Source organism: Gossypium hirsutum, chromosome D05 (assembly GCF_007990345.1).
Source record: "Gossypium hirsutum isolate 1008001.06 chromosome D05, Gossypium_hirsutum_v2.1, whole genome shotgun sequence".
Classification (NCBI taxonomy): Eukaryota; Viridiplantae; Streptophyta; class Magnoliopsida; order Malvales; family Malvaceae; genus Gossypium; species Gossypium hirsutum.
The window spans coordinates 25,024,883-25,049,135 of NC_053441.1; the positions used below are offsets into that span (position 1 = coordinate 25,024,883).

Sequence of the window (24,253 nt, forward strand, 5' to 3'; positions counted from 1 at the left end):
AATCTAAGGCTAATCATTGAAATTTAGGTTAGTGGAACTCAATGAGTCTCTAAGGATTATTAGAGTATTAATTATCTTTTTAAACTCAAAATTTTTTTATTAACAACGATATCAATAGTAATGTTAATTAAACTATACTGTACTCAACAAAAAAAACTTTTTCTCCTTTAATTTTCTAATAAGGTACTAATAAAATTGATCAATAATGCGTAGTTATTAATGCACGATGGAGATAGAGTTTAGGCCTTTCTAAGGCTACTCGGCCCAATACATCCAGGTTAGACAATACCTGAATAGGGCAATTTTGATTCAAGATTGGTCTGGTTAGGCTCAATTCTTATTTATTTATTTAACTTATAAATTTAAATATTTTCAATAACCTCTCCATCGATATCAACTATATGGAGAGCAATTCACGTTTGAAATAAACTGGAATAATTTTTATTCAATAATAACTATTGTCTTATGTTTTAAAGGGTGTTTCACGAAAGATGTTTCACACGGTACTGTTTAATTAAAATAGAAGAAATGGATGTAACCTTGAAATATGTTAGGGTTATTAGCAGGGTGAGCGTTCGAGTTGACGAATCATATTTTATCATCTTAATTTGATTTGAAATTTTCTCGAATCGAGTCGAGTGAGATGGAATTCGAATCAAATATATTTGTTCAAGTTAAATTTTAAAAAATAATCTTGAGTCCTTGTAACTACTGTTACCCACCGTAATAAAATTTGTCCACCGTAATCAAATTTTTTATTAACTTTCATCACCTCATATACAATTTATTTGTTAATCTTTTATATACGGGTTAGCTTCTTTGCTTGCTTAATTGTTTCAATCATCTCCAGATTCTTGTCACTATGTATTTTGAAATTAAAAAATATATTAAATGTAAAAATGTGATTTTTTAATAAAATTTATTTTAAAGATAAAATGTGAAGTTGATACCAATATAAAATTTTAACACAAATATTTTATGGCATCATTAATAATTCAATTTTAATATAAATATTCAATATGACTAAACAATTCAATAATATAAAATGTGAAGATTAATTTACTAATATAAATAGTAGATATAAACAAAACTATTACTATTTATGTTTAGGGATTTTTTTGGATAATTTTGATTTTTTATTTGGGAGTAAAGGGTGAGAAGTAAAAGTTTAGGGGAAAAATAAAAAGTTTTGGAGAGTAAAAGTTTGAGGGAAAGTAAATAGAGGGGAGTAAACTTTTGGAGAGAAAATATTTAAAAAAAATTGGGAGGGGGGATGGGTTTGGGGTAGATAGGGGTGGGATGGGAAGAGAGTAAAAGTTTTAGAGGGAAAGTGGGAAATAGTAAAATTTTGGGGGGAAAATAAAAAGATTAGAGGGTTTTTTGGAGTAAAATTTTGAGGAAAAGCAAATGGGAGAGTAAAATTTTGGTGGGAAATGGATTTTGGGTAGATGGGAGGTTGGGATAAGAGGGGAGTAAAAGTTTTGGGGGGAAAGTGAGAAGGAGTAAAAGTTTTGAGGGAAAAGTAAAAAGGGTTGAGAGTTGGGGTAAAAATGTAAATACTATAGTTTGATATTCGATTTATTCGAGTTATTCAAATTCGAAAACTCAACTCGCTTTGAACTCGGAATTCGAAAAAAATTTAAGTTTACTCGAATAACTTGATTTGTTTAGCTAAAAATTCGATTTTTTTTTAAATTTTTTCGATTTGAATCGAGTTTTGCTTACCCCTAATTATTAGGTTATCCTCACTTTTAAGATGTTTCGAAGTGCTTAGCTTGATAGATCAAATATGGAGGTAATTATAAATTTCTTTTTAACATTTTTCTGTAATATTGAGTGCTCCCTTATATTAAAAACATTGTGAGCTTTTCTTCATTATTTACCGTAGCAACAAACCCCTTCACCATTCCTTTTTAACTATTAATGCCAATGTAACTGAAAATTAATCCCATTACTCTTTATTGTCATCTTTGTAACTCTCATTCTTGTAACACTACAAATAGCAACTTTTCACAACAGGTGAAGGGACATTTTGGTATTTGAAATCACTTTCTAAAATCCTCTCAACTTGTTCCTTTGTCGAGCCTGATTGTTAATTACATTTCCCTTTCACCCATACCAACCACCACCCGTCGTTGCGCATAATGTTACCAGATATATTCCACTCTTTCTCTCAACCTTCGTTCGGTACATTTTACTCAGTTGTTTATAACATTTTTTCTCCCCACAGAAAACCTCTCTACTTAGACATATTTTTATGATATAGTATTCAGTAAACCTGATATACATGTTTTTGTGTTAGATTGAAGCTGCCTTTGTAAAAAGAAAACACAAATTATAGCATTTGGGGGCCCTTGGCAGTGCACATACTGACAGCTTTAACCCATCTCTTTCCCATACCTTTGGATTCGATTTTCACTTTGTAAATGATTAAATACGAATAAAAACATAATGATAAACATAACTTTATCACCCTCTTTGCTTTGGAGTGAAATATCATATTCAAAATCATAACGAGCAACCATCAGAAAACAAAAGTATAAATGTATAACATATTTTAAAATTTTGTTTAAGGATTAATGAAGCTAATCCCAAACATGACAAAGAAAGGAGAAGTCAAGGATAGCAAACGTTGAAAAAAGAACATAATATAATCAGTCCATATTTTAGGAGATTTGGTTGTTGGGACACCAAATATTTCTAGATTAAAAACATTTTTCTTCTGGGTAATCTCTAATGTAACAAACAAGACAATGATTGCATCATCCATTTGACACTGCTATAAAGGAAATTAGCAATAACTAGGTCTAACTCTTCAAAGGTGTTACATCAATGCATGATGAACCAGCTAGTATATTAAAAAACAATAACAACAATAATAGAAGAAGATAAAAAGAAACACAAATAATTAATGAGTAGCTCTAGGTGGAGCACAAAGTGGTCCACTCTTTACTTACTGTTATATTTCTAAAAGTGTAGATGGCAGAACAGAAGCCAAGCTTGTCCAATTCACATTAATGTCTTAAAGGGGAAATGGCAAAACATCATTGATTACTGCAACCATTCTGGTTGTTGTTTTGTAACGTGGAAGTTGTACACCCTACCGGGGTTTTGTCATGCAAAGGTCAGACTCTGCAAATTCCTTACGCTTAGGCACCTTAAAGCTCAATGTTCATTTGGGTTGGCTCACCATTCGCATGCTTCCTCCCCCCCCCTCTTCCCCCTTAAATTTGTCTCCATTCCCCACTACAAACTTTGATTTCCTCAAAAACTATTTGGTTTATATCAGCTTTCTAATAGTTTTCTTACGTCCTTGGCCAACAATGGATAAGTTCAACACTTAACTGAAATACCAGATTCTTACTCAAACCTCTTCTTTTCAACAACAGGTTAAAATTATTGCCCTACTTATCCAAAATATAAACTTTTTCATTTAAAAACACACAAATGATTAAAATACACTATTAAAATCGATTGAATCTTAGTTCAATTGACATTAATATTGTTGTCAATATAAGAGAACGTAAGTTTGAGTGCGTTAAAGTATATTATCCTCTTATTTAAGGGTTAGGGAGGGATTATGAAATTAGAAATCGTAATGTTAGACTCATATGAAATGGACTAAAAAAAAATACAATTATCTTTATGCTCATAGTTATGTTTTTGAGATGTACTCCGATAGTTGAAATAATAAGGTTAAAAAGACATCGGATAGGAATTGATATCCTATATTAATTTTAGCGTCAGTTATACTGATATTTACAACTTGACTATGTGAAAGATTGTTTCACATTTTGATATTGGGCTTTCTTACACAATTGTCCCACGGATCTGGTTGCATTCATTAGGCGCAAAATTTTTCATTAGTCCCTGTACTTTAGTTAAGCTTGAGATTTAGTCCCTATGCTTTTTAGATTTCAAAATTTTGGTCCACCTGTTAATATTGTTAAGATTATTTTGTTAAATTTAAGTTTATTACAACGTCATTTCTTTGGTTACATTACTACTAAGTGGGTATTTTTTTTATTCCAAAATGTCACACTAACAATTTTTTAAAAAAATATTAACAATCGAACTTAAATTTTAAAATCTAGAAAATAGGTAAACTAAATTACAAAATTATCAAAATACAAAAACCTAGCATCTTACTTTTTCGATTTTAAAAATATTATTCTTATCATTGACTCCGTTAATATTTTGTGTCAAATTTTCTATCGAACAACTTATTCCACGCCATATATTCCAAAAACATTAACATCTTCAACGAAAGATTTAATATTTAATGTTTTAATGTATAGGGACTAAATTTCAAAGTTTGCTAAAGTACAAGTACTAATGGCGTATCTTGATCCCATTGTCTGAAAGCACAACATCTTTAAACTAATTCTTTAGTCAATTTTGTTGAATACACTTTTTTCAAGGGGGGGGGGGAGATGGGTTTCCCAAGACGAAGAAAGTGAGTGAAGAACAAGTACTGATAAGTTGATAACGATATAATGCTCCACTATATCTGGTTCTGGGTTTTTTACTCAAATAATACAAAAAAATTAAAAAAATATTAAAATAGTACAATTATTTTATTATGTACCAAAATGGTATAAACAGAAATAGAGAGACTGTCACAGGCAGCACCAATGGTGTCAGTGGCAGAGGCGGCACCAAAGGTGCCACTGTCATAGGCGGTACCCTTCTTTATATTTTCGGATTTTTTTATAAAAATAGTATTAAAAATAAAATATCAAAAAAATATGTTTATGAAAAAATAAAAAACGAAAATAGTATATTTACTGAAATTAATAAAATCCGAAAAAAAAGAGAAAAATAACAAATGGCCAAAATAAAGGTTTTCCACTAAATTTATATAAAAAACACACTAAAATAATACATTTCAAACATTATGTACTAAATAATATAAAATAATAAAATACGAAAATAGTATATTTTTTAAAATAATAAAATCCAAAAATAAGAAAAATATGAACAAATGGCCAAAATAAAGGTTTTTTTATTAAATTTATATAAAAACACACACTAAATTAATACATTTTAAACTTTATGTAATAAAATAATATAAAATAATAAAATATGAAAATAACATATTTTTTGAAAGTAATAAAATCCAAAAATAAGAAATGTATTAATTTAGTGTATTAATTTTTATATTATTTTATAATAAGAAAAATACGAACAAACTAAATTAATACATTTCTTATTTTCGGATTTTATTATTTTCAAAAAATATATTATTTTCGTAGTTTATTATTTTATATTATTTTAGTACATAATGTTTGAAATGTATTATTTTAGTGTGTTTTTTATATAAAATTAGTGAAAAATCCTTATTTTAGCCTTTTGTTCGTATTTTCTTTTTTTCGGATTTTATTACTTTCAGTAAATATACTATTTTTATTTTTTATTTCTTTTCATATTTTATTTTTTCATAAACATATTTTTTCGATATTTTATTTTTAATATTATTTTTATAAAAAAATCTGAAAATAAAAAAATAAGAATAAAGGAGGGTGCCGCCTGTGGCACTCCCTCCACTACTGTTTATACCATTTTGGTAAACATTTGGTACATAATAAAATGCTTGTATTATTTTAATAATTTTTTATTTTTTTATATTATTTGGATAAAAAACCAACCTGGTTTTTCTACAATTCCCCCTTTGGATTCCTATTTCCATACGGTCCCTTCAACTTGAAACCACCCCTCGGGTCCTATGTTAATCCAACACTGATTAAGACACCCATTTTCTTATTTGACTACACAAACTCAACAATCTTCACTTGTGTGTTTTCCTTACTGTTAACTAAGCTTGTCCTTTTCCAACCAAGATTGTCTTTATGGCGGTTGGGTCGATATGAAGCAAAGATTTCATTTTAAAAAGTTGTTTAAATCTTATAGTAAATACAAAATTAGGCATTTCCTCCATCATTCAATATATCACAGAATTTACAGCAATGATTTAAAATTACTACATTTGCTTTTCTCTTTCTAGTGAAATTCATCGTCTCGAAGCCTAGACCTTCTTTTTCCCGGATTCCAACTCGTGTCTTCTCTGCCATCTCCATCAAGCATCACCGAGTCAGCATTCTGCTCAGGTATTCGGACGTTGCCTCACCTCATTGTATCACCAATTTTAACCCATCACGAATAATTTTTGAAAAGAAATTATAACCCCGCCAACATACCTTGTGATTTATGGTATTGTATAATTAATTCTTCACTCAAACTAACTCGGAACTGACTCAGAATAGCCTCCCCGCGTAAGAATCAAAGACCTTTCCTTTCTCTTTCCAAATGTTTCTTTGGTTAACAGATTGTTTTTCCATGAAGTAACGGTCGAGATTCTATCCACGTATCGAGCTTACTCCTGATCCCCGAGTGACACTTGTCTTTAAAGTCTTCGATGTTCAGGAACCTATCGGAGTGACCCGACTCTGAACGGGAAATAAACCGGATCACTTCTTCGAAAACGGACTCGTCGCAGGGGATCGTCAATGGGCCTTGGTTGCTAAACCCATACTCTTCCTCTGCTTCGGTAAGGAATTTCCTAAAGACTGGATGGTTCAGGTACGTCACCCGCACCACGAATCTCCTGCAACTCCTCCCCACGCAGACCGCCACGTGTCCCGCCGGCACATCAGACGGAATGCGGCTGGCCGACATGCGAGCCTTGTTCCTCCACCGCAGCAGCATTTGCCGGAGCCTCACAATGTAGCGGATTTTGCTGCATTTTCCGAGTTCCGCCGACATCTTCCCCGGAAAATAACAATTCAAAGCAAAAAAAAAAAACAAGTCTTGTTTCAGAGTTGAAAGCTTTTGTGAGGAGAAAAATAGAGGTTTTGGAAGAGGATTTTATAAAAGGGGAAAGTACGCTCTCTGTCTGCTGTTGATGAAGCAAGTAAAAAGCCCAGATGTCTTTCAGCATTGGATAATACAGAAATTATCTCTAATTATTTTTTAATAAATCGAGAACCTTTTCTTTTAAAAAATAATAATTACAAGCATGAAATTGAAAAAATATATATTAATAGCATCCCCTCGTATATAAGTTTAATTTTGATTGAGTTTTAACTCGATTTATATTAGTATTATTGTTTGTATAGGAGCTCGTGAGTTTGAGCGTCCTAAAATGTATTTATTTTCCTATTTACGAATTAAGATAATATTATGGGTGATTCTAAATATTGTATAAAAATGCTTCAGTGTGTTTTAACTTATATCTTTCTACACTATCAACAACACGGATGTCAAATATATAAAGACTCAACCAACAATTCAATTTGTGATCTTAAAGTTTCTCCATTTTGAAAATTAAAGTTGATGTTTTATCGACATAAATAAAATATTTTTAGACACAATGCAAAGCACGACATATTTAATGCTGAATATATTGGAGAGGTCCTTTTTATTAGGGATTTGATCAAGTTAGTCCTTCGACTATCAAATGGATCGATTCAGTCCATGTACTACTAAAAAAAATCAAATAAGGAAAAATTGGAATAGAGTTAATATTTACTGTTCAATAGATTTAATTTTTTGTTAGTTTTTTATAATTTTGTAAATGAATTTCCTTTGCTTAGAATTGAACTGCAATTGAAAAAAATAATTTCGAAAATTTTTTTATACAATAAATGTTAACTTTATTTCAATTTTTTATTATTTGATTTTTTTAATAGTACATCCAACTTCTATAATATCTAACTTTAACCCATATTTAAATATAATTTAACATCCATAAAAAAAAGTTGCTAGGATTTATTTTTAAGAAAATATAAATGGATAAGAAAGGGAAGATATTTCAAAAATACAAGAAAAAACAAAATTAATGATGCAAATCAACATTTTGTATGAAAAGTTTCCAAATTTGTAATTGAGATAGAGAAGATAGATGTGATGTATCTTTAAAGAAAGATTTGCTTGCTTTTGATACATTGAACACTGAAAATGGTATGTAGATTACAACTAGTAATTATATAAAAAATTTGGTCAGTGGGAAACCTTTTATATTTTATTTTTTTAATCAATGTGACCCGGAAAATATCTATATATTTTTCATTTTGCTTTTTTTTTCTTTTACATAAAAGGAGTAAAATTATCAATTTTAATTCACATATAATTAATGTAGATATACAAACATCGAGATTGGTTATACAGTTCAACCTCTGTCTACATCAACGAAGTCTTGCCCAAAACAACAATCAACTATTTTTCTCATGATATAATCAATTATTTAAGTCTTAATATCGACTAACTCTCACCAATTTGGCAACTTTACCGCTGTACAAAGAATAAATCAATCTCCAACTAAGCTTCCCCTCGAAAGTTTAGTTTTGCAATACAAGAGACTTTCTTGGCTGCTTACAAAAATAATGCATATATATGATGTTTCTAACCTGAATAAATTTATGTTCTCTCGGAATATTTTTAACTTAGACAAAACTTAAGTTTATGTGCTATTTAAGCTTTGCTTACATGAAAGTTATAATATAATTACTTTTTATTAAGTAAAGCTAAAAATCAGTATAAGATAATTTTAATGTAATTCCATAAGAGCCTCGATATAACCCAATGCCTTTAAATATGGAGAGTGATTCTACTTGATCCTCAAGTAACCATTTTTCAAGTTTTCAACCTTAACTCAACTGGTATTCATGTTTATAAAGTAAAACTAAAAATCAACATAGGATAATTTTGATGTAATTCCATAAGAGCCTCAATATAAACCAATGCCTTTAAACATGGAAAATGACTCTACTTGATTATCAAGTAACCATTTTTCAAGTTTTCAACCTTAACTCAATTGATCTTCATGTTTTGAGTTCTAATTTGCTCAAATATCTTTAATGATGAAAGCGTAATAATAATGTAATTGGTCACGTTTGTATATCTCATGAAGTGTATCTTTAAAAAAATTATTATTATTATTATTATTATTTTGAGAAATGTTAATCGGTTTTTGTTGAAGAGAAGGTATACTCTCTTTCTTTCAGTAGTTATCGAAAATAAAATGTAACCTAACAAAAACGCACTGCCCCACATGCAAAAGGTGTAGTGAACTGAAGAAGATGCATTTGTTTCTTAAAGGCATTTATATATTATATATCTGACCAATTGACATGCCCTATCTTTAATTTCCCAAACAAGTCCCTCCCCCTAACCCAACTTCTCTTCTAAATTTACTATCAAATATGAATGGATTTTAAATAAGGATTTGTCATCTCATATATAGGACTGAAATTGAAAAAAGTTATATTAAGTATTAGGATAAAAAAAATTCAAATTTTACTTTTTTTTAGATGAAATAAATCCTATATATATATATTTGACCTAGAATATTGGATTACAATCTCTAGATAATTTTTTTTTCTGTCGAGTTTTGTTTTAAAGATTGTCTAGACTTGATTTTGGATAGATGCAAATCGGTTCAAAGGTCGTTAAGATTTGGTCTTGAAACTTCAATCGTGTTTTGATCCAATGTTCGTCTAGACTTGATTTTGAATTGATGCGAGTTGCTTTAAAAGTTAACAAGTCTTAAAGTTGAAACTGAGATTGAAAAGATGCTTGCTTCAGAATTTGATTTGTTTTGGATTCAAAGGGCTTCGAGAATTGATCTTAAATTAATGAATTCTAAGGTCATCTAGACTTGATATTAAAAAAACAAGTTTCTTCCAAACTTGATATTGAATGGATGGTTGATTCATCCTTAAAAGAATTCTAGACTTGATATTAATGAACATATTTGATCACTTTTTTTTTCTTCAAAACTAATACGCTGTTGTTTAAAATTTTTGAATTTTGATCCTAAACTCCTAAACTTGTGTTGAATGAATTAGAGGTGACTGATTTTTTTTTATATAATTTCTAACCGTCAAGTAAAAAAGAATTTATGTATAAATAATATAATTTCTTTATAATATTAAAAATAATTTGTATTTATCTATAATTAAATTGAATTACACTTTATGGATTGCAGTAGCATGGTGAAGATGGATGCATGATGCATGATGCATGTTATGGGAGGGAAGATGGATCACCCCAAAAGTCATACTTAAAAAGTAAAGATCGTTTATTTTGTATTTTTGGAAAAGGTTTTAGAATTTTAACCCAGATTTTGGGAATATTTATTATTTTATTTTCCCATTTTGTTAGCAAATGTTTTGAATCATCAGGAAATATACACACAATTTTAATTTGATAATGTATCACGGGAGATGTAAAAAAAAACCGGGGCTCCTAAGTGGACATAAAGTGGCGGTATGTGTTGTCCCACGTCAGTGTCAGATGCTGACTTGGCACTGTCATTCAGAGAGCGGGACCCACACGCCCCCAAATCAGCCAATTAGAGATCACCATATTTTATGTGGCCGGGCAGAAGCGAAAAAGGGGAACGAGGGAGGGTACCTTTTTGGGGAAAAAGTTGGTGTCTAGGTTCGTAGCCGCTTAGTTGTACTGAAATTTGTAACGGGCCTCACGGGCCCCATCCCCCGTCACCATATAAATTATTAGAAGTAATGTCATCAGCTTCATCTATATGACACATGTTATGTTTATTTTTAGTCAAAATAGTTTTTTTTTTTTAATTAGAAAGAGTACTTTTGCTCTCTATATGTAACCGTATCGGATTTAAATTTTGTAATGACAAAATTGTAATATTAACCACTTTGTTATACTTGCATTTAGATTGGTCAATTTTTATTTTTAGTCCCTATGTTATGTTTAAATTTGAAATTTGAAATTTGAAATTTATATTTTAATTTTTGGACACATTAAATTTTATTATGTCATTGGTTAATCTTAATGCTTTATTTTGATTAAAAAACCTACGTGAACTTTTAATTGTTAACTCCATCAAAATTCTTTATTAAATTTAGGCCCTTTACGATGTCCTTTCTTTGGTACATGGCTACCAAGTGAGGTTTTTTAAATAACAAAAGTCAAAATGTCACACCGGAGAATTTAGTAGAAAAATTTTAACGGTGTTAACAACTATACCTGAATTTTTTAAAAAATTGAAGAGTAGAGAGACTAAATTTCAAAAAGTAATAATATAAGGATCCAATTTTAAATATACAAAGAGCTCAGGGACTTGAAGCATATTTTATCCTTCACATTTCTACTTTATAATTTGGCCCCAAAATAATTAACCCCATACCTTTTTATTTTATAAATAAGCATGTAATATTTAAATTTTAAATATTTGAATCCATTTCTTGCAAAAATAAAGCCCATAAAGACGAGAATTCTGATAATAAATACTAGATTTATGGTACACTTAAATAAATAATATATTTATTCACCTAATTTGTAGGCACTTTCATTTTGGATATTAAAATGAAATTCTTACAATTTCGTCACTCAATTTTTAGGGCACTTTCATTTTAGTCACCCAACTGTTAAATCTCTAACAATAGTTAACTATACACACCACATCATGTTTACACTTTCATTTTGATCATCCAACTTCCAAGTCACTTTTATTTTGGTCACCCAAAAAATATCATTTTTTAAGTATTGATTAGGGTAAACAAATATTAAGGATTAATGTGAAAAAGCGGTAAAAACTAAAATAATACTTTAAAAAATTGTCAATTTGTACTTGTTTACCCTATTGTTGAAAGTTCTAATTTTTTTCTTAAATATTGAAAATTTAAATTTCAAAACATCAAATTCAATTAAATAAATTATTAAAAAATTATCCCTTGATAATATCAGCTAATATGTTACTATAATATTGAAATTAATTAATTTAATCTCCTAATAGATTTTAAATTTTTATTTTATGTTTCCAAATTAAAATTAACTCAAATAACTCATCTTTCTTTTTAGTCGAAAGAGAGAAAGATTCGTCTTTACATAGTGACTAGTCATCTTGTTCCTAAGCCAGTCGAAAGAAAGAAAGATTCGTCTTTACATAGTGGCTAGTCATATTGTTCCTAAGCCAGTAGCATATTCAAATGAAAGATGAACAACTTCTTGAGGAGGGCTTTATAGCACACTCAAACCAAGTTACCCATCCAATGCCAAGGTTGCCATGCTATCCACTTCTCAGTTGTCTTCTCGGTAAACATTCGTCACATGAACATTCCAATCTTGTTGAAGCAGAATCATGATTAAACATTGAATATGGAAATTAAATATATTTTCTCATAAATTCTTTAACGGTAAAGTTGCCATGATTTTAACGAAATTAAAATTGGGTCAAAAAGATTATTTAATTGAAATTTTAATTTATTTAAATTAGTTTAATAAATAATATTTATTTTGGGAAGTAGAAAAACATGTTTAGGTTGGATTAAATCATAAAGTATTGGGTTAAAAGTCCAGAAAGCACGGATAATTGGCCTCAATACTAAGGTTGCCACTCCTCTCTCTTAATACAACTAAGGGGCTTGTTTTTCTATCAAATAAGTATTATTTGTATTCTACTAATTCAACCAGGATTCTTCATTCTCTCACTATAAATAGATAGTACTAGTAGGGCTAAAAATACACAACTTTAAGATATTATTATTTTATTCGAAAATAGTGAGAATTTATTTTCTAAGTATAAATTCTATTTTCCAAGAATAACGATTCTACTAGATTCTATAGAGAGAGATTTACTTTCGTACTAAAAGTAAGAAAATTATTTATGATTCTGTATTTGATTCGTGATTTCTTGATCCCACACTCGAAGCGATTTGTGGTACAAGAATAGCAAAGAAAGTCATTTGGTTGAAAGCCAGGAACGTCTAGGATCCGTCTCGCACAAAGCACAGGTACTTTTCGGGAAAAGTTTATTGCTATAGATATCACAAACAAGTTTGGTTTTTCAATTTTTAATTTTCCAATGTGATAGAAAACCGTTTTTGAACCGGATTTTTTCTAACAGATTTAACAATTTGATGACTAAAATAAAAGCGCCCTAAAAGTTGGGTGACAATTTTGCAAGGATTTCATTTTGAGTGACCAAAATGAAAGCGCTCTAAAAGTAAAGTGATCAATAAGGTAGTTTACCTTTAAAAAATCACATCATAATTAATTGATGCTTTGGTTAAAATGATAAAATTAATTGTTTATTATCTATGAGTTTTAGGTTTAAATTTTATTATGATCAAATTTTCATAGATTTATTATATAAAAAGAAAAACATATCATCGTAAAAATATAACTTAATTTGTACATGAGGATATTTTAGTACTTTCACAACTAAGTTATTGCTTGGTTGACCCATTACACAAGATTTTTAGAACTGAACTAATGGTCAAATCGATAAGGCCATTGATTTACCATTGCAACAAACCCATTTGGTTCAAAATAAATCATTAAAAATTTCTATTCAACTGAATTTTTTTCCATTTAATCAAATCGTACCAATTTCCAGATTAACTAAATTTAATATCTTTATTCGAACTAATACCCCAACCAATTTCAAATCTTATTGATCCGATTTCACCAACCTAATTCAAATAACCATGCTATGCTATGTCACCACCAAATTGGTAAAAGACTTGGACGTAGATACTAGAGTTATAGATATTGAATGATTAGAATTAAGCGTGCAACATGACCATGTGGCCATTTCCCTTTATATCTCGTCTTTGCCAACCTGTTTTTACATCGTTTGTCATTATTATTCTAATAAATCACCATGGTATGAAGGTTTAGGTTATATATAGTTGAAAACATTGAACCGTATCAAAGAAATAGAATGAAGTAAGGTAGATTGGTCTGTGGTGTGACGGAAGAAGCTCATAATTTCTTGCCAATCCACACTTATTATCATTTCTAGGAACAACACTCTTTTTAAAATGTCAGACATGGCAGATGCAACTTATAATTGACCTACAATGAAAACATGGTTTTCCCTCTCTCTCCTTTTTTGTTGTTAGTAATAACCTCTCCATGTTCTGATTTAGGATGAGAGAATCTCCAATGTATAGTTCGCATTACGGGTGTAATCAAGTCGAGTCGAGCTGAATGCTATGATAGTTAACTTGAGTTGGATTGAATATCTATATTAATGTTCGAGTTTGACTCGAGATATAATCGAGTTATTCGAGTTTGAGTAAGCTTGTTTACTAATTTTTATACTCGAGCTCGGCTCAATAATTAAACTTAGGGTTAATAATGTATATTAAGGGCAATAATGTAATTTAATAATATAAAAATATGAAAAGCTCGATAAAATTAGCAAGCCATTTAAGTCAAGTATTACTAAGCTCGAATGCGACTCGATCAATAGCTTGACCTACTTGAGCTCAACTCTTTAATTACCAAATCAAACTCAAAATTTTTTTAAATAAAATTTGTTAGGATCGACTCGATTAAGCAACAAGTAACAAAAAATAGCGGTATAAATTGAGAAATTGAACACACAAATTTAACGTGGAAAAACTCCTTCAAAGAGGATAAAAAACCACAGGCAAATATAAATTTACTATAATGGCAAAAGAACGAATAGTACAAAAGATAGAGATAAAAAAAACTAAATCCCGAAATATTTGAAAACAAAGAACCCTCAAAACATAAACACAAAATTCTCTAAATGTGTTATGAGTTCTAATCTCTAATGGATGTATTTTCTAAATTAGTAAGTCAAATAAACTATGCTAATAAATATTAAATATATTATACTAATAAATACTAAATCTTCTAAAATATATATATATTTTATTTAACTTAACTTGCAAGCAATCTCTAAGAATTTAGGTTACACAACTCTAACAAAACTCAAAAACCTTACAAAAACTAACATCTTATTTACGAGATGTATTTTACTGTTTAAATTAAGGATTTTTTTTTTTTAAAGTTTCAGCCTTGGGCGTGTGCAAAAATTGGTTGCCACGTTGAGATCGAGAGTACCGCAATTCATTTGTAGGGAAATTAATATTTGGGAGCAAACGTGAGGGTGTCTTCTGTCTTGTAGTTGTAGTCGTACACCTCTCCAATTCTCTAATTTGGCTTACAATATTCAACATTTTCACATCACCCATACTAAAACCATACTTTTATTAATGTGACCTTGTTTGTAGAAATCTCACTCAAAATCTTTTCCATGTACGTATTATTGAATTGAATGTAATTGAAACAGTTTAATTATATTTTATAAATTTTTATAAAATTTATTTGGTGTATATAAACTAATCCAAGTTGCAGGTTAGGTCTGGATATATTTAATTATCTGGAATTAAGCAGATATTAGGACATTGATGAACACGGTGCATAGCTGTAACCAGTTGGAGCTAACCAGACAAACAATTCAACCCATTGATTCCGACCAGACCCTCTACTTTAGAGTTGCAACAATCTGTGGACTAAATTTGGAACCATCCCAAAGATTTTAATGAACTTCATCATAACTTTTACTTGCTTTTTCTTTATCCTCCAACCAATAATAGGAAGTGTCTAATTTTTTTTTCGTTAGTTTTGAAATTATAAATTGATCCCTAATAATCATTATACAATAATAATATTAATATTAATATCTTCTTTTTGACACCTTTTGCTATCAAAACAGCAATTCCTCTGTTATACACCAACGATCGTCAACTCGAAATTCGGATAAGATTCGGATCACCTACCCGCGACCCGACGAAGCTCCACCAGATGAATATGTGCAAGGCATACAGCGTGATATCAGCTCGCACGAGCCAAGGAGAGTTCACAATCCCAGCTCGCATATACCTGAGGAGTTCGCATATAAGGGGCCGTGAGGTCTAGGCGACCCAAAACGGTACACGTGTTCAATATGTCTAAGGCCTATTCAGAATATCAGTCCTATGAATAGTGAGGTCAAATCTATGAACAATAATAATATGTATAAATACCTAAATATTCTCTTTAATAAGACACACAACAAATTACTCAATATCTTCAATTCACGGATAACATTTTCAAAACAAAATATAATATAATTTCGTATACCAATCTCTTCTAAACAGTATAAACATTAATTTAGTGAATCTCTAATTAAAGCTTTTTCCTATAAATAATTTTTCTATTTATGTATTCTAATCTATAAAATTAATAAAGAAAAGTTGATGTGGACGTGTTATGGGAGTTAACTAACAACTGATATTGTATTATAATGATAGATTTGGTTACCCCCAGTTGACATGATTAGGGAACAAAATGATGTTTATATGACTGACAATTCATGGTGGGTGGGAAGGTTTAGCCTTTTGGAGGTCAAATTACTTAAAAAAGTGTCGAGTAAATAATTTTTGTATAAAACAGCCCAACTTAATCATTGTAATATCAAATGATTGAGCATGCCCTTCTGATGCTCCTATTCTACATCAACATTGCAATCATTAAGATACGCATAGATTTAGCTAAACCTTTCGCCCTCCTATCATTATCTTCCAAGTTCATCCCCTCTTATATTCCTTTAATCTTGTTATATCTCTTCTACGTATTCTTATACACGTCATCAATAAATAAATTATTAATTGACATTTTCATATTTGACGAACCTTTAATCAGGTGAATTTAGCGAAACTTGAACCATAATAGAATGAAAACTTTTATGGATTCCCCTTTCATTAGGCGCACGTAACATCTCAAGCTTATAAATTATCTCATTGTCCTAAAAAATCATATCCTATAAGTATAACATCACATCACGACTACCGCAAAGAAACAAGGTAAAACTCCATTGTTAATGAGTTCAAGATGTGTGGACATCTTTACCTTCTATATATATTAACTTACCGTAACATCTAAGAAAGGGATTAAAACACATAAATCACCTTCCTTCCTCCTAAAACTACCTTATCAAACTAACCATTCAATGGCTCTTCGCCCTAACTAAAAGTGAACAAATCTCGTTGATGAACAAATCTTATATTTTTCAAGCTCTCAAAAAAATCTTATATTTTTTCGGCTTTTTATTATTTTTAAAATATTTGTAGGTAATGTTGATATATAATTAATTAAATATTCTTTTAAAATTAAGTATGCTGTATGCCTGTAACGATATTTATGAAACTATTGCTACTAAATTCTAGCCGAAATTCAAGGCAGTTACATGTGTAGATGAATGTAGATAAGATCATCCTCGCATTTATAAAAGATCTTCCCCAAATCCCATTCACAACAGGGAGAGACAGAGACAGATGTAGGGAGGTTAGCAAAAAAGACAATGAGGGGTAAACTAAACAATGACTCCAAGCCGTAAACAAATGTCTCTCTCGTATTCAGACGCTGATACTCACATGCTTGGAGTTCCATTAAAGCTAGCAGTTTAACTGTTTAATCTCCAAGGACATAACAGGTAGAATTAAGCATGTTACGGTCCCAAACTATACGGGGGAAGTTTGTCATTTTTGTGGATAAAATAATCACACATCACATGGGTGTTTGATGAAACTCAAGAATCTTCTCCCAACCCTGAACTTTCTTTTCATTATTTTTTCTTTTATTGGACAGAGAGGAATATATATATGTATATATATGGTAGGTTGTTTTGTGAAAGAAACCCCATACCTGATAATGGGTTTAAGAGCTTTAAATTAGAGCTGAAAATGAATATAGCAATATTTTCTAGTTTGAAGCGCTAGAAAAAGTATCTGTCAGTAGATCAGTATTATTTGTAATGTGGAAGCCGCCCAAAATATGAAAGCGGCTGCAGTGGACTGGCAATCGTAAGTACTTGATTCACCCATGAAATCTGAATCCTACCATAAAATGATTGACCAACCAACAGGGATGTCCTCTCTTCTCTTTTTTCTCAATCAACAACCATTAGATTTGCACAGATCCGGCTTGCTCATAGCCCCTCTTTGACATGTGTTCCAGGCTGGCTCTACCCTTTGCCTGTAATGGGTGAAAATCCAATAATGTTACCCAGAATCAAAGATTATCCACATGTAATCAGTAATCTAAAACCATTTTAACACCAACGTTTTTCGACCTTTAAGCAAAGCATTGTGTCATGTCCATCCAAGTCAACCAACATTAAGTTTGCTTTTTGGACATGCATGGCCCATTGATACAAGAAAGCTCTTCGAGCCCACATGTTATTACATAAAAAAAACAGTAATCTTTTCCTACTTTTAAGTTTAAAACTATATGATAATAATAAAAGGTTTAATTTTGAATAATTTTTTAAATTTCACCTCCATTTGTTTAGGTCAATTATACACATAAAATAAAATTTTTTTTTTTTTAAATCCGAATTTACTTTTTTAAGTTTTATGGACACATGTCAACATTTTATTAGCTCACAACATAAATTCTAACAGCATCAGCCAAGTTAGAGAAAGGGTGCAAAATTAGCGGTTAAAACGAAATTCTCACTGCTTAATGACTAATCATCTCAAACAAAACAATACAAAGTTGTACTTCAGGCGCATTCATTTCACCAGGTGATCACAAAGTTTTGGGGGCCGAAGATCTAACTTAATGAAAATAACTCTAGTTGAAAATGAAAATACAGTGACCATTGTATTTTTTTAAAAAATAGTACACTTCTCTACATGGAGAGAACAAAACTTCCCAATGGGACTGAGAATATACAAAAACTTACACTTTCCGCAGCCGTCCTCTCTTGCTTGTTTTTCCTTGGGAGGACTGCGAACTTTTGTTTGCACGAACATTACCTTGTCCACGCCCTTTACCTTTTCCCACTGAAGCAGACTTCTTGGCACCCTTACCTCGGCCATTGCCAGAAACCTCACCATTGATGTGTCTTCCACTGCTGTCACTCTCGACATCACTATTCTCTTCTTCCTCTGTTTCAGATTCATCTTTCGCCTTCTTCCTCTTCTTTGAGGAAGTTGGAGTTTTACTAGCACCATTTCTGTTGTTTTGCTTAAGAACTGAAGTTTTGGCATCCGATACCGCAGTCCCTGAAGAACAGATGATTTATGGATCAGTGCCCGTGTCAAATTTTCTTAACTTCAAAAGTCGATAATCTAACATGTAATTACTGAAGCCCTCAATGAATCATATAGCCCCAATTAGTTGAAAGCTGTGGAGACAAAGATAGAGACGCATACCTTCATCAGAACCTTTGCCATCATAAATTTCCAACTGTAGAAAACATAAAAAGTTTAGACATAAGGCTTTATATTACAATATTTCAACATTAACAGAGAGCAATGGCAAAAAAACATCTCGAATCAAACCGGAAATTGAAGGTTCAGTGAGATGACCTATTAGTAAGTGATCAAAAACTGAGAATACCCAACAGCATCCACCACAATCCATATCACATAATACTCTACAAATACAAGGCATCAGGGGAGAGAGCAAAGCCAAAATTTTCCAAGAACGATATTTTGGGTGCATTTACACAATATTGTATGTTCTACTCAAAAGGTTATGTTGAAGTGCATAACAGATAAGTTGTCCATATATAACAAATGAATCTTGCAACTAATCGCACTGTTTGCTTGAGGCAATGCAACTCAAAATGTTCAGAAGCCTAGAACTTACTAAACCCATCAAACTTTAAAAAGTATTGATAAAGTCACCGGTAAACAAGACTTTTAGCACAAATATACTTCTCACATCCTAGGACATGGAATAAAAACAATACTTTTGGAAGGTACACCTTAAAGTTATCAAGGTAATCAATTCCTCAATATTAAGAAAAATGAAAAAAAAAATTAAAAATTAAGAAATCTACCTGGTCAAGCCGGTCACCAACATTTGTTCTATCAACAATGACCATCGAGTGGCCCATACCACAAGCAACACTGCACAGATATACAAGAGAACTTGTCAGTAATTCCTGTCCAGAGAAAATCAGAGCATATAGTATTATAAATGCATGAAGTAACTGTTAATTTATATCCACCTGATAACATGCATGCCCTCCAGAATGTCTACCTTTTTGGGTATAGCGGAAGACCTAAAAAGAAGCAGCAAGATTAAGTAAATAGAATATAGGGAGAGAGGGTAGGAGAAAAAAAGCTGTTAGGACAAGTAACAGTACATACTTTTGTCCAGTGGGACCATATCCTAATTCTCCATACCGAGCGTGGCCCCAACTTATGCAGGAGGAGTCCGCACCAACAAATTGGAACATATTGCCTGAATCCATGCAACGTAAATTCCAGCCACTGGGAAGGAAAGGATAGATAAGTACGTCTGAGATGTGCTTACAGAGTCACAGACTAAAACTAGTGGTGTGAAGTTTAATTGACATCAACCCCTTAAGACTTAACAGAAAGCAAAGTATCAAAATAAACAGAATAAAAAAAACAGAACAGGTGAAAAGATAACGTAGCATTAACTGCAACAAATTAACAAAATCTAAGTCGAGCTATAATAAACAGTGGAAGTCTTCAATGGAAGGGAGGGAAAAGAACAGTAACCAAGATCTGTAAAAACATAAAAATGCTGATACATCAAGACCAAAAGCAAAATCAGGATCGTGATGCAAGTAGAAAAGTTAACATTAAGAATGAAGTATAACATAGACATGGTGCAAAGCAAAACCTTAAATCCATTAGAGGTTTGGGATACATCCAGTCATTGCCAGTATTCTTTAGTTTGCCCCACATATACAATTGCCCACCGCCTGGAAAACAAGCAAAAGTTAATGAACCGCACATAATCACCTATAAATCTTTTAATTGAAGACCTATCCCAGTATCACCTTTCCCATTGACCCTCACTTGACACTTCATAAACTAGGAAAAGGCTTTAACCTTGCCCATTAATGGAGAGTATTAGCAACCAGACTTATCAGCTCCCTTAACAAACAATACCTGCAGTGCATGCTGAATTGACAGAACCAGCTGAAACAACTGCATTGGGAGGAAGAACATTGTGCTTTTGGAATACTTCAACACGACGAGGAACCCACTCATCCTTCTGCTCTCTGTGCCCAAGCCTGCATAAGTGATGAAGGAATTGCGTCAAGGAAACAAAAGGAAAAACAAATAAGTAGAATAAAGGATTTAAGCCCTGTAAAAACACATCAAATACTGGAACAATGCAGAAGTTAGCAGTGGTGAGCATGTCACAAACCTTCCATAACCGCCAAAGCCCCACCTAGACAATCACATAATAAAAGTAAATTGTTTATGAACAAGGAAAATAAAAGGGAAATCTAAAACCTTACCACAATAATCAACAATGACTTACGTGTAAACAAAGCCATTTGTGTCCACAGCAACTGGATGCACAAATTAGAAAAGTAAACAATGAGATGAATGTTTAAGTAAAAGAAGAACCAGGGATAGGGAAGGGAACGACCAAAAGATGAAAGAGCAAATGAACATGAAAGAGAGCAGGCATATCATGAACCTGTATGGTTTGTTCCACAGGCAACTTTGACAATAGTTTCCCCAGAAAGAGTAGCTATAGCTCTAGGGCGAGGTTGAGATTCATAAACAAGCCTCACCGAGCTATCCTTGGCATTATACTGCAAGCGTATAGGTATGATGCAAACACCCGTGGAGAAAAGCAAGTCAATAGCAACTAGATTAGAGAACTGCTTAATTGATTATACACATTAGGCATAACTTTGTGAGTGATACTCTGCAGCAAAAATATGAACAAGACTCATCAAAGATAACTCATCTTCTCCACATACCTCGTTGTCTGTTCCATGACCAAGCTGGCCATACTGGGGAAGCCCTGCAGTTCTACAAACCAAAAAAGCATATTTAGATTCAGTGAAAGAATACACATTAGAAAAGAACTATTGACAATAAAAGCAAGCCAAGAAACAGAACTAAAAGCACCACAAACCATACAGTATCGAAGCTCCTTCAGTAGATGATAACCACACGGTGAATTCAGCTCCACAGGCAGTATTTGTAACTTGAGACACGAGACAGCGGACATGAGATGACTCAATTTCTACAAAAAAAAAGAATAGAAGACAAATTGATAAATAAATGAAAAACAAATTTTAATACAAAACGTCATCATTCATGGAAGAACTTAACAACTAAGAAAACAAAACACCTTGAGTAACATAGTATCAGTGGTACTGCTAATCAAAATCAACAGAACCTACCATTTCTAGTAGACCCTGAACCAAGCTGCCCATGCTTATTCCAGCCAAATGCCAGGGAATTACCATCTTCAGTAACTACCACCGTGTGGCTCCTTCCCGCTCCTGCTTTGATTATTTTATACCTTCAAGATAAATGCAACATAGTTCAAATTAACCATCAATTTCAGAAAATTAATAAATACAGACAGGACTAATTTTAATAACAACACAACAAAAGAACATACTTTAAGAGTTCAGAAACAATAGTTGGCCTATCACGCTGGATTGTATCTCCATGACCCAGCTGCCCTTTCTATACATAAAAGCTAAAGCTCTATCAACCACTACTAACAACATTAGAATAACATTAACGACATGCATTTAACAACATTAAAAAAAACAGGTGAGGATTCTTCATGCCTCGTTACGACCCCACGTGTAGCATCGCCCTTCAACATCCAATGCAACGCAATGACATGACACTGCAACGAAAAAAGAAACTTCAAAATATACCTTTTAAATGCGAATCAGTAGGTGTAAAACAAAAGGCAATGAACTCACCGCAACCGGAGGCAACGAACCGTATATCAACGCCGACGAGAGGGCGAAGGCGAGTGGGAGACACTAAGTTGCCTTCAAGTACACCTTTGCGACGACCAACGGCTTCCCAACGCGTGGAGCCACAGAACAAGAGCTCTCCTCCTTTCTTCTTCTCTTCCTCATCATCCTCCACCTTCTTCTCCGCTTCGTTCGTTGACATTTCCAGGCTACAGAAAGTTCAAAGCTTTGACACCAAAAAAAAAAAGGAGCGAATGAAGACCGATCTAACGGCTGGTATTTGAAAAGGAGGGAGGGACCCCAGATGAAGGAGAAATTTGGCGGGAAAAAAGAGAACAACGGCTAGTAAGAAACGGGATCGGAGCGAGTAGGGTTGAAAGCAGAAATAAGGAAGAAGAACAGAAAACCTTAATTCAAAAAATGGGGGAGAGCGTAGAAATATTTCAAAAGATGAGAAGGAAAGGATAAAAAGGGGTTGGCCTTACTCTCTTTTATTATTAATTATGGAGAGAGAAGGTAAATTAAATAGTTCGATTTTATAATTAGAAACACATCCCTAAATGCATTTTCAATATAACTTTTGTATTCAAATTTCGTCCTCCTAAATCTCTCGTTCTCAAATTTTTATTCAATTTCTCTAAAAAATATTGTTGTTTTAATTTTATATTTCATAATTTCTTTGTTTTCAATTGATTTTTATATGACAATTTCACTTATTCATTTACATGTGAAGCACATACCCGGCATCCATTTGCAAATGATAAGAAAATATTACTAACTTTTTTAATTTTAATTAAGTTCACTATTAATTTTATATTTTTTTACATTTATATAATCACACCGAAGATCATATTTTAGATACGTACATATACAATTTAATTACGAGTGTACCGTGTGTTATCGAACAACACTTGCAAGAGGTGAGATTCTTGCGCGTATCTTGTATGCTCGGGGGACTAAATTGAATCCCGCAATTATCAACGATTTGGTGGAAAGACAAAGATTTGAAACACGCTCATTCCATCTTTCGTGTAGTGAGTGTACAATTACATTCGATGACATAACTTTACAACTCGATTTATCGGTGGATGAGCCAATCGTTACGGGAACAATGGTCGTTGGCGATTGGAGCGCAATTTGTGAGCTACTATGTGAAGGTGTCTGACAAGTTTTTTGGTAGTCATATAGAGATGAAATGATTGGAAGAAATTTTCAATTATATCGATAACTCTGTGAGTGTCGTTGAAAGAGAACAATACGTCCGAGCATTCATCCTGAGGTTAATCAAGGGTCTTCTAATGCCAATAAATCTCGAAATACGATACATTTAAGGTGGCTACTACAACTTGTTGACTTGAAAGAAGCGAGGCGACTCAGTTGGGGATCAACTGTATTGGCCACTAAGGGTGAGCGTTCGATCAAATCGAGTGAAAAAAATTTTGAGTTGACGAGTCCTATTTTATCATCCTAACTTGATTTTTAAAAAAAATTTGAATCAAGTCGAGTAAAATGAAATTCAAATCGAATTAAATCGAGTGAAATTGTTCAAGTTAAATTAAAAAATTAAACATGTCAAATTAAAATCTTTTTACAGTATAACTAATTCCATGTTGAAACATATAAATTTGAAACCATATCTATTTGAAAACTTTTTCAAAGTAAAATAATAATAATATACTTTAGTATAATAAACTTGAATCATCAAATAACTTATTTAGGTCTTAAAATTATTATTTTAGAACA

General features: G+C 31.8%; 2 protein-coding genes across 2 annotated transcripts; both read right to left on the reverse strand.

Annotated features, from left to right (window-relative positions):
• Nucleotides 1-5,867: 5,867 nt before the first annotated feature.
• Nucleotides 5,868-6,974, reverse strand: LOC107903130 (auxin-induced protein 6B). The gene has a single exon (XM_016829176.2). It carries the CDS (start codon nucleotides 6,760-6,762, stop codon nucleotides 6,319-6,321), a length of 444 nt encoding a protein of 147 aa, XP_016684665.1. The 5' UTR covers nucleotides 6,763-6,974; the 3' UTR covers nucleotides 5,868-6,318.
• An 11,313-nt stretch (nucleotides 6,975-18,287) lies between these two features.
• On the reverse strand, nucleotides 18,288-22,982 carry LOC107904971 (protein RCC2 homolog). Its single transcript, XM_016831514.2, has 16 exons — nucleotides 22,514-22,982; nucleotides 22,373-22,434; nucleotides 22,198-22,265; nucleotides 21,974-22,095; nucleotides 21,708-21,813; nucleotides 21,545-21,596; nucleotides 21,256-21,373; nucleotides 21,094-21,124; nucleotides 20,977-21,000; nucleotides 20,715-20,839; nucleotides 20,443-20,524; nucleotides 19,941-20,063; nucleotides 19,799-19,852; nucleotides 19,628-19,697; nucleotides 18,996-19,029; nucleotides 18,288-18,845 (listed from the first exon to the last, which is right to left on the reverse strand). The coding sequence occupies exons 1-16, from the start codon at nucleotides 22,710-22,712 to the stop codon at nucleotides 18,520-18,522; spliced, it is 1,596 nt and encodes a 531-aa protein (XP_016687003.1). The 5' UTR covers nucleotides 22,713-22,982; the 3' UTR covers nucleotides 18,288-18,519.
• Between the last annotated feature and the right edge of the window lie 1,271 nt (nucleotides 22,983-24,253).